A 12,075-nucleotide genomic window follows, 5' to 3' on the forward strand; every position below is an offset into this window, starting at 1 on the left:
AAAAATCTGGAAGTAAAATTCTAATGGTGACCATGAAACCATTGTCGATTGTCATAAAAACCCATTTGGTTCACTAATATCCTTTAGGGAAGAAAATCTGTTGTCCTTACTTGGACTGGCCTACATATGACTCCAAACCCACAGCCATGTGGCTGATTCTCAAATGCCCTCAGAGATGCGTAATAAATACTGGCCCAGTCAGTGATGTCCACATCCAATGAACAAATAAAAAAAACTAAGACACAACAGCAAGTTTCTGGACATTAGCATAAACGCCACTGGTGATGGCTGGATTGATGAATTCCCGACATTTTCAGATGCCTGGGTTTGCGGAACGAAAATGGCAAACTGAAACAATTTCACCATGTTGTCCGTGGATTGCCACTGTGTGCCTATGAACAGCAGAATACATACTGTTCAGCCAAAGGGTACACTCCAAATCTTGCCAATGTAACCGAGGGAGGAAGCAAAATAAAGAAAGGACTTGAACAAAAACAGAAAATGTTGGAAAATCTCAACAGGTCTGACAGCATCTATGAGAAGAGAGTAGAGCCAATGTTTCAAGTCTGGATGATCCTTCATCAGAGCCAGCTTTTCCAGCATTTTCTGTTTTTGTTTCAGATTCCAGCCTCCGTAATATTTTGCTTTTTATCTAAAAGGAGACTTGCTTCGACTTATCCGTGTGAAGAAATCAGATTCTTAACTATAGCCTCAAGTTGTAGTGTTTCTGGTAGACAGCTATAAAGCAGCATGGCTAGAGACAAGTCCCCAGGGCCTGGTCTGCACTTGGCAAGGTTTTCAGCACAAGAAAATTACAGAGGAGAAAAAAATGGGATAAATGAATAAGCATGAAGAACACCCCTGAACAAACAAAAGGTGCAATGAATGGAAACTTATAGACCAGAATGTAAGCAATCACAGTCTGCTTCATGAAGATATATTCACGCAGGCACCTTCATCAGTAAAAAGATTAAGGACTGATAAAGAATTCATAACATAAATCCTTGCATAATGTTTAAATCGATGATAAATTAAGTAGACGTCTATACAGGATTGCAGAAGTTCATCAAAAGGTATCTCCTGTCAAATAAAAATAAATATTCACCAAATTTTAGCAAAGTCTGCTTATGCATTGTTCCAAACATCCAAGCTGGGATAAGAATGGTATAAAAAAAGAAATTGTAACCAACAGAGAATGCCATATTTTAAATATGGATAAATGCAAGATATTGTGCAATTTGAAAATGGATAGAAACCAACTTACAGAGCTGCACTGAATGTTTGAGGTAACAGTGGGATCTATTGACACAGCTTACTAAGTGTTTTGAAGAAAAATATAAATGTTACACAGAGAAGTCACTGTTCTGATCAAAAAGATATGATGCAATTTTACAGCAGTAAAGAGACAGGCATTTCTAAATGCAGCCATGATGGGCCAAATGGCTGTCATAATTCTGTGATAACAATTTTTCAAACTAATGTGCAAAGCACAAAAATAAATCTAATGCTAAGCCATACACGGTTACCTTTGTTTTTCAGGATTTCATCTATGATTGCACAATTGCACCTTGACACTTAACAGTATTACCTTTGAATCCCCCAGTATCAACACCCTGGGGATTACCATTGACCAGTAACTGACTGGACTAGTCATATAAATACTGTAGCTACAAGAGCAAGTCAGGGACTAGAAATCGTGCAACAAGTAACTCACCTCCTGACTCCCCAAAGCCTGCCCACCATTTACAAGGCACAAGTCAGTAGTGTGATGGAATATTCTCTCTTGCCTGGATGAGTGCAGCTCCAACAGCACTCCTGAAGATCAACACCATCCACAACAAAGCAGCCCACTTGATTGGCGCCACTTTCAATATTCACTTCCACCACCAATGCATAGCGGCAGCCATGTGTAACATCTATAAGATGCACTGCAACAACTCACCAAAGCACCTTCCACAGTATCTTTCAAACCTGCAAACTGCCTAGATGGACAAGGACAGCAGATACATGGTAACACACCACCTGAAAGTTCCTGACTTGGAACTAGAGCGCCATTCCTTCATTCATTGTCCCTGGGTCAAAATCATGGAACTCCCTTCCTTACAGCACTGTGGGTGTATCTACAACACATGGATTGCGGCAGTTCATGGGCGGCTCACCCCCACTTTCTCAAGGGCAATTAGGGATGGGCAATAAATGTCAGCCTGGCCAGCGACGTTTGTTTTTGAGCACCAGTTCATGATATTGATGTTACTGTCACTCAGCCAATGCAGGACAGTTTGCATCTAACAGTTTGGAAAACATACACATGCTGTCATCTCATAATTAAATTTTTATCATCTTAATTTTCATTTTTTCCTGACTTTTCTTTGGGGTTCATCAGAACAATTGCTCTTAAGGTTTGGTGATGTTAATGTTGTGTCATTTATAATTGTAGTTAAATTTTATTATATTAATTTGGAGTTCTATAAATTGGCAATTAAAGAGCATGCTTTAAATGTTTTACGGTGTCTCAGGATTTATTCAGCAGTTCCTATACTGAACTTGTTAATATTTCATACTCAAGATACATCTTAACTTCACTTTTCAGCAATTAGGGCTGTTTAGCAATTTTTCAATTCCGTGTCTCTTCTCCAGAGAGATGATCAGATTACAGGGATTTGCCCTCAGATTTTTTCAAATCGACACAGGTTTTCTCTATCCACTCATCAGTACAAATTGAATTTTGCACCAACAATCCAATGATTTGAATCTAGTTCGACAGTATTGTGTTCATCATATTCAGACTGAATGCTATGTATCAGGTGATCTAATCCAGTAATGATTCCATTACAATCCTTTTAGCTTCACATCCTGCTGGGAGTGTGTGGAAATTGGACTGGAAATGGGTGTGAATAACAAATCTTAAGAGTTTGTCACCTTCATTGGTAATGGCAGGACGGGAACTATTATTACAGATTTAGAAATAGAATTTTAAAATGTTACTTGAAAAATAGAAACATAGAAAATAGGGGCAGGAGGAGGCCATTCGGCCTTTTGAGCCTGTTCTGCCATTCATCACAATCATGGCTGATCATCTAACTCAATTGCCTAATCCTGCTTTCTCCCCATAACCTTTGATCCCATTTGCCCCAAGTGCTATATCCAGCCACCTCTTGAATACTTTCAATGTTTTGGCATCAACTACTTCCTGTGGTAACAAATTCCACAGGTTCACCACTCTTTGGATGAAGAAATGTCTCCTCACCTCCGTCCTAAGTGGTCTAACCTGAATCCTCAGACTGCGACCCCTGGTTCTGGACTCCCCCACTATTGGGAGTGTCCTCCCTGAATCTAATAAGGGCAATATAACATTGAATTTTACATTTCTTTCCCAAATCTACACTTAACTTAGCCAGTCTTTCAGCTAAGGGGTTAGATGAATTCTGTTACTAATCTGTAGAGCTGGCCAATTCACTTCTTAAAGGCTGAGACATCTTGGCCTGTCACTATCTTCCAAGATATAATTCACAGCAGGACCTAGCTAAGCATCAAGCAACTGAACCAAATATTTTACACATCATTTGCCCTCCATACATCCTCAAATAGTTAGCGTGAAAACTCACTTCATTATCTGCAGCTTATTCTCTCTCAGGATCTCTCAGCTGTAAAGTCCTTTTAACAAACAGTGAATCCTTCCTTCGCGCTCCATCCCGACAATCTGGTTTTTACTAAAACACTGCTTCCTGCTTTACCTTGTTTTCTCTTTATTCAACCCACATTGGTAACGTGCCCTCAAAACAGAACATGTTTGATCTCCAGGGCCAATATAGCACTCCTTACTTACATTCAGAAAACATATAATTTCACTCACACAAGTCAAAATACTGTAACTGCTTACTTGAGAAAATATGCAAATATACCAACACACTGTTCACAAATAAAAACTGGTTTGGCCAAGATTCGAGGGTGTGATTGTTAATTGTATAAATTAAATGAATACAGGTGGGCATTCAACGGACAATCACTTGAATACATATAAAGAGACATTTATTGACACTAGTCGAGAGTGGTAGCATTAGGGCTATCTATTTGTAATATTTCACTGCATTAATAAATCTAGAACTGAATAATATGTTGAGATCCAGCTTACCTTCATGTGGTGTGGGGACATGGAACACCAAATCCCAATAGAAGTGATGAGGGCTCAGGGGTTGCCTTGGCGGTCAAAGGGGTCTTGGAGGAAACCCTGAAGATTGATGAAGGCAGAAGATGGTTGATGAAGCCATGCTGCCACCACTGGGGCAAAGGTAGCCCTTTGAGGAAGCAGTTTTCTGCTCGGAGCAGTTGAAGATCTGTGACTTGAGGCTTGAATGCTGACCTTGGGGCAACATTTCAGGAACGGAGACTGAAGCTCAGCAAACGTGGCAGTTACTGAGGTTGTCAGAGTTGGAGCGACTTTTAGAGTGAATTCTTAAACAAGATCTTCAAAGATGAAGACTGGACTCTCTCATTGGAAAGACAGGGTTTCAATGAGATTGGTGGTCTCGCCATTTTCTGACATCTGGGTTTCTTGTTGAGAAATCTATGAATGTTGTCTTGATCACATTTGCTGTTTAATGTGCAGCGTGGCATGTTCAATCAGTTTGCTTATTAATCCACACATCCCTTATCACCCAATCCTCATATCAATCTCGAATGCTGGACGACAAAAGTGCACCGTAAATATAGCACGGTGGCACAGTGGTTAGCACCGCTGCGTCACAGCGCTGGGGACTCAGATTCAACTCCCAGCTTGGGTCACTGTCTGTGTGGAGTTTGCACATTCTCCCATGTCTGCATGGGCTCCCTCTGGGTGCTATGGTTTCCTCCCATAATCCAAAGATGTGTGGGTTAGGTGGATTGGCCATGTTAAATTGCCCCTTAGTGACTAACTAGGGTAAATGTATGGTGTTATGAGGAAAGGGCCTGGGTGGGATTGTGGTCAGTTCAGACTCAATGGGTCTCCTTGCACACTGTAGGATTCTATGTTTGTTCAAAAACATGGAATCTTGTGGCTTTAATCCCTTAGCAAGTATCTTGAATATCAAACTTTGTCCACTTTAAACGAAAGATTACTGGCACTTAACTGGATTGTATCAAACATTAGGCGTCTGGCTCAGGTTCGTAAGAATAAAGATTGACTTCTGGCCTCCTCCTTCACTAACCGGCTGTCAGGAATTTAATAGTGATGTTATTATCTAAATGAAGCTACATTTTTCTTTCCATCAACCCACTGTCCAACATTTCTGAATTCAATAAATCAATTATTCTATATCAGTTTCATCCTCAAAAAAACTATCTCAGTTGATTTATTAGTGATTGAACCTTGAATTAGTTTGTTCATTCATGTACTATGCTAATCAGTTGTAGTTTACAATGCTCTATCACTTCTAACTAGCACAAGATATCTGAAAACTGCCGGTGTCCCACAATCAATACCCTACTTCAGGTACACAAAAATGTACACAGATACGATTAACAGTTTAAAGTTTATTCAGTGTCACAAGTGGGCTTACATTAACACTGCAACGGAGTGACTATGAAAAACCCCTAATCGCCACACTCCTGTGCCTGCTTGCTTACACTGAAGGAGAATTTAGCAGGGCCAATGCACCTAACCAGCACTTATTTGGAATGTGGGGGGAAATCAGAGCACCCAGAGGAAACCCACACAGACACGGGGAGAACGCACAGTCTCCACACAGACAGTGACCCAAGCCGGGAATTGAACTTGGGGTCCCCGGCGCTGTGAGGCAGTAGTGCTAACCACTGTGCCACTGTAATGGTTACAAATTTCATGGGATTGCACTAGATATTTTCAGAATCTATCAGCCCCACGAGAGTAGACCGAGGAGAATCATAGGTTGAAACTTTCAATAAATCACAGTAAATTCATCTCGACTCACAAGGTGCTCAACGTGCAAAATAAACTTTCAGATAGTGGAGACGAAAATCTGGAGCCATTTAAAAAACAATTAGAAATTACTGTGACCTTATCTCTCTGGATAAATGAAACAAGGCAGGTTGAATAGCCTTCCCTTCACCCATAACTATCTTGATATCTTGAGTACACCTTTACTACCCAATCTCTCGTTAAACAAGTGTCACCCAAGGGATGTGAACATGGATTCTTGTATGTACTGGATACTGCGCTACCATGTGTTTCTTCCTGTCTTTACAAAAGGCAAACTGTAAAAGCAGCTTAGTGAGACAAGACTGATAGTAAAACGACAAACTGATGTAGGGAGAAACAATATAGTTTTCCAGTGACATATATCCATCCCCTGCTGCATCCTGCCATGAAAAATAAGCAATTTGACATTAGGTGGAACTCAATCTCAAACTGCTTTTGTTTGATTTTGAGTTAGAAATAAGCTAGTTTCACTCTGCCATTCTCATAATCACTGTAAATCTGTGACTGAATCATAGAATCCCTACAGTGCAGAAGGAGGCCAGTTGGCCCATCCACAATCCCACCCAGGCCCTATTCCTGTAACCCCACGTATTTACACTGCTAGTCCCCTGACACTAGGGTCAATTTAGCATACCCAATCAACCTAACTTGCACATCTTTGAACTGTGGGAAGAAACAGGAGCACCCGGAGGAAACCCATACAGACATGGGGAGAACGAGCAAACTCCACACAGACAGTGACCCAAGGCTGGAATTGAACCTGGGTGCTAACCACTGTGCCGTCCCAACTGACTCGAGAACAATCTGTTCTCTCCCCACAAAGACCAGCAATCAGGTACTCACTCTGCTTTCCATTATCTCGTACACATTTTTATTCAGAATCACAGAATACAAGTGCAGAAGAGGCCCTTTGGCCCATCAAGCCTGCACCAACGCATGAAAGGCCCTGACCTGCCCATCTAATCCCACGTACCAGCACATGTCCCGTAGCCTTGAATGTTATGGCATGCCAAGTGCTCATCCAGATACTTAATAAAGGATGTGAGGCAACCCGCCTCCGCCACCCTCCCAGGCAGTGCATTCCACACCATCACCACTCTCGGAGTAAAAAAGATTTTCCTCAAATCCCCACTAAGTCTCCCATTCCTCACTTTTAATTTGTGTCCCCTCGTAACTGACCCTTCAACTAAAGGGATAGCTGCACCCTATCCACCCTGACCATGCCTCTCATAATCTTGAATATCTCAATCAGGTCACGCCTCGGTCTTCTCTGCTCCAACGAAAACAATCCAAGCCTATCCAACCTCTCTTCACAACTTAAATATTCCATCTCAGGCAGCATTTGCCAATGTAGTCTTGAAGAGAAACCGGATCATAACTGACTGTCCTTTTGAAGTGATGATGTGGATGTGCCGGTGTTGGACTGGGGTAAACATAGTAAAACGTCTGACAACACCAGGTTTTAGTCCAACCGATTTATTTGATAGTAAACGCACAAGCTTTCGGGTTAGTCCCTTCGTCACCTGACGAAGGGACTAACCCGAAAGCTTGTGCGTTTACTATCAAATAAATCGGTTGGACTAAAACCTGGTGTTGTCAGATGTTTTACTACTTTTGAAGTGAACCAAGGTGGCGCATCAATGAAATACCGAGTTACCGTTACCACAGGTATAAATCCTTTCCACTTTGACAGTAGGAAAACGTCAGATTAACAAGTTTAACTTAAGTTCCTTAACAAGTTCCTGAAATTTTGTTTGTACTCTGAGAACTCCCACTCACCTGACAAAGGAGCAGAAAGCACTCAGAAAGCTAGTGGCTTTTGCGACCAAATAAACCTGTTGGACTTAAACTTGGTGTTATGAGACCTCTTACTGTATTTCCACAAACACAGAAAGCATCATTAGAAACCTGCATTAGAACACATCAAAAATACAAGGACACAGAATAGCCCCACATGCCTGAGCGACTGTGGCTCCAACAACACTTAAGAAGCCTGACACCATCCAGGACAAAGCAGCCCATTTGATTGGCACCCCATCCACCAACATACACACTTTCACCACTGACATACAGTGGAAGCAATGTGGACCATCTACAAGATGGGCTGCAGGAACTTACTAAGGCTCCTTTGACAGCCTTAGACAAACCCACGTGTATCATCATCTAGAAGGAGAAGGGCGATAGATATTTGGAAACACCATCAGCTGTATGTTCCCCTCCAAGTCACTCATCATCCTGACTTGGAAATATATCATCGTTGCTTCACTGTCATTGGGTCAAAATCCTGGCACTCCCTCCCTAATGGCAATGTGGGTGTACCTACACCTCAGGAACTGCAGCAGTTCAGGAAGGCAGTTCACCACCACCTTGTCAAGGGGAATTAGAGTTGGGCAATAAATGCTGGTCTAGTGTCAGGGGGATTAGCAGGGTAAACATGTTGGGTTACGATAATAGGGCCTGAGTGGGATTGTGGTCACTGCAGTGTCGATGGGCCAAATAGCCTCTTTCTAATCTGTAGGATTTTTATGATGCTATAACAGGAAGGAAAGCTGAGAAATGTTCAAATTCTCTGTTTGTTAAAACATTGGGCTTTTCTACAATGGTTATTTCTCCTTGGGATCAGAGATTGATCAGACAAGTGAGAAATTATGGTTTCAAAGACGATTCTTACAGATATATGAAAACAATAAACTTGATCAATGTTATCATTACAGTTCCTCACAGTGCAATGGACAGCTTAAGTAAAGCCATTTTAAAACTGTACTTCATTAGTTGCTCTAACTTCATAAAATACTTGCCCTCAATAATAAACTATTTTTCAGACTTCCCTTTGGCCTGCATATAAGGAAGAAAGTATGATCTTAAACTATTTAGCAAGGCACAGTCTACTTGCCCTATGCAGGAGGATGGTTCACAACTAGTACAGCACAACTGCTTCAAAAAGCCTGAAGTAAAGCACTCACGTCAAATTTTTGCCCTTTCCACATTTCAACCCACGCACCCCGGACATTCTTCCATCTTCTTCCGTCGGGAAAAAAAATACAAAGTCTGAGGTCACGTACAAACCGACTCAAGAACAGCTTCTTCCCTGCTGCTGTCAGACTTTTGAATAGACTTACCTTGCATTAATTTGATCTTTCTCTAGGCCCTAGCTATGACTGAAACACTACATTCTGCACTCTCTCCTTTCCTTCTCTATGAACAGTATGCTTTGCATAGCGCATAAGAAACAATACTTTTCACTGTATGCTCGTACATGTGACAATAATAAATCAAATCAAAAGCAGGATGACTTAAAACAGACTGAGGCTAAGGTTGACTGCTAACAAAAACAATAAATAAAACTGGAAAAATTCAAGAAATTTATTTTAGGCTTAACATGGTAAGGATAAACAAACCAATCCAAGTTCCATGCCGCTGTTTAATTTTTTTAACCTCAACCTTGGAAACTAAAAATGAAAACAAAATACTGTGGTTGTCAGAAATCTGAATTAGAAACCAAAAGTGCGGGAGAAACTCAAAGAGTCTGGCAGCACCTGTGAGGGGAGAAACAGAATTAACATAAGACAAGAACTGGGGTTAGGACAAGGAATGGGATGAGGGGGATAGGAAGGTGTGGATAGGTGTTGGTATCAGTAAATCACCGGAGCTTACATTCCTTAACACCTGAAAGGAAGAGAAAAGGCTTCTTGTTGAGGTATCGTGTCTTTTTCTCAAAACATTAACTTTATTTCTTAAGAACATAAGAAATAAGAGCAGGAGTAGGCCATCCAGCCCTTCGAGCCTGCCCCGCCATTCAATAAGATCATGGCTGATCTGTAATAGAAACCCTACAGTGCAGAAAGAGGCCATTCAGCCCATCGAGTCTGCACTGACCACAATCCCACCCAGGCCCTATCCCTGTATCCCTACATATTTATCCGCTAATCCCTCTAACCTACGCATCCCGGGACACTAACGGGACAATTTAGCATGGCCAATCCACCTAACACCTTTGGACTGTGGGAGGAAACCGGAGCACCCGGACGAAACCCGCACAGACACGATGATATTGTGCAAACTCCACACAGACAGTGACCTGAACCGGGAATTGAACCCAGGACCCTGGAACTGTGAAGCAGCAGTGCTAACCACTGTGCTACCGTGCCACCACAGATTTCTTGCTCCACAGATGCTCAGTAAGTAGTCTCACAACACCAGGTTAAAGTCCAACAGGTTAGCACAAGCTTTCGGAAAGCTATTCCTTCATCAGATGAGTCAGAGGCAATGCTCCGAAAGCTCGTGATCCCAAATAAACCTGTTGAACTTTAACCTGCTGTTGTGAGACTACTTACGGTGCCTAACCCAGTCTAACACCAGCATTTCCACATCATGGCTTCCACAGATGTTACCAGGCATGCTGAGTTTTTCCAGCATTTTCTTTTTTTAATCGTGAAAGCGAATTGACAAGGCCAATTTCCCAATCCTAACTGTTCAGGATCTAAATGTATTCAAACAAAATAAATCAGCACATTTGATTTTCTAGATATACCTGTTCATTTGCTATCAGGGGCAATCCAAGTTATACAATAGTTCCACACAGCTCTCAATACTGAAGTTCGTGCATCTAAAAACTAGTTTATTGGGAGACAGAGTATTCTTGAAGATATGAATTACACATTAAACCTTAGATATGCACCATAATTTGGTTATTTCAAGAATAACACTTGTTATGAGATATACAGCATTGCAGAGAGAAACAATTCAGGTTGTCAAATCTCATTAAGATGTTAGGGTTAAAAACTTTTTATTAAACTATAATTGAAACCACTGATGGTAAACAAGCAGTTTCATAGGAGAGAAAAATGACAAACTTTGTCTTTTAATTACGGAAGGTTTGCAATCTAGAAAACCGAATTTCTCCGACAGAATTAAAAACTGAGGAAATTTAACAGTGAATTTATGAAAGCATTAATCTTTACCTGTCTGTGTTATGGTCCCACTTAGCTCAGTAACACCTGACTCGATTCTCTGCAGATGTTTCTTATCTTCTTTGCTGGCCACTAGAAGAGGCAGAATGTATCGCTGGAAGAATAAAAATATTCAAAAGAGATTAACAAAGGTAAATATATAGTACATTCACTTTCTTCAGTGCCAGCACACTGTGACTATGTGTGCACCATCACTGCAACAACCCGTCAAGGTACCTACAACAGCACAACCAAATTCACAACCGCTATCAGCTAGAAGGTCATGAGCAGCAGACACAAGGGAACACTATCACCATTGCAAGTTCTCCTCCAAGTCACAGACGTGTCTTGCACTGGAAATATATCATTGTTCTTTCCCTCGCTCAAAATCCTGGTCCACTCTCTCTCTCTCTCTCTAACAACACAGTGGGTGTACCTATACTCACGGACAGTGGGTGTACCCATACTCATGGACAGCAGAAGTTCTAGAAGGTGGCTCACTGTCACCTTCTCATGGGCAATAAAGGATACCGAATAATTGCTGGCCTTGCCAGGGACACCCACATTGCATAAACAACTTAAACAAAAACTAAAATATGCTATTCAACTGATTTAGTGGCTTCTCTCTCGTATACTTCATCAATTCTCATCATCACCAAATTCCATTGCAAAGTTTCTATTACAGTCTGACGTTGATGCAGTAAGTTCTCAAGGAAAAGTGCATGGCCCTTAACTTCCTGGTTCGCCAGCGTGGATTTAGAGGAATACCCCAAAGATGCACTGGAGGACGCACTCTGGGAAGTTCCCATATTTGTCCAAAAGCGCTGACTTCCTCTGGACAACTAGGCTCTGCTGAGAACCATTTAAATGGTTAACTTCGGATGGTTCTGCCAGTTTTATGTACATAGTTACTCTGAAAGAGTTAGGCACTTCCAGCTTCAGGGTAATTATTTTAAAAACCCAGACCAAGCCCCAAGCAGAACGACCCTACATCCCAGGCGACACCCAACACTCCTCCAACTAAGCACCCACCGCTCCTCCGGCATTCTCCATGCAACACCTCCTCCCACAACCTGACCACTCACCCACTCCAAACTTCCACCTCCCTCTGTGATGGCAAGGTGCAACCTGCAGTAAAGGGGTTCTAACCCTAATGCAAAGCTTTTCCATGCTGCACATTACTTTGACCCC

General features: G+C 41.7%; 1 protein-coding gene across 1 annotated transcript in view; it reads right to left on the reverse strand.

Moving 5' to 3' along the window:
- The window catches only part of pex14 (peroxisomal biogenesis factor 14), a 250,478-nt gene that overhangs the window by 52,298 nt on the left and 186,105 nt on the right, over nt 1-12,075 (reverse strand). The window contains exon 6 of the mRNA XM_080215025.1: nt 10,897-10,999. Within this exon, the coding sequence (XP_080071151.1) occupies nt 10,897-10,999 (103 nt within the window). The remainder of the gene's footprint in view (nt 1-10,896; nt 11,000-12,075) is intronic.

This window comes from Carcharhinus amblyrhynchos, chromosome 30 (assembly GCF_965287045.1).
Source record: "Carcharhinus amblyrhynchos chromosome 30, sCarAmb.v2.hapA, whole genome shotgun sequence".
In the NCBI taxonomy this organism is placed as follows: Eukaryota; Metazoa; Chordata; class Chondrichthyes; order Carcharhiniformes; family Carcharhinidae; genus Carcharhinus; species Carcharhinus amblyrhynchos.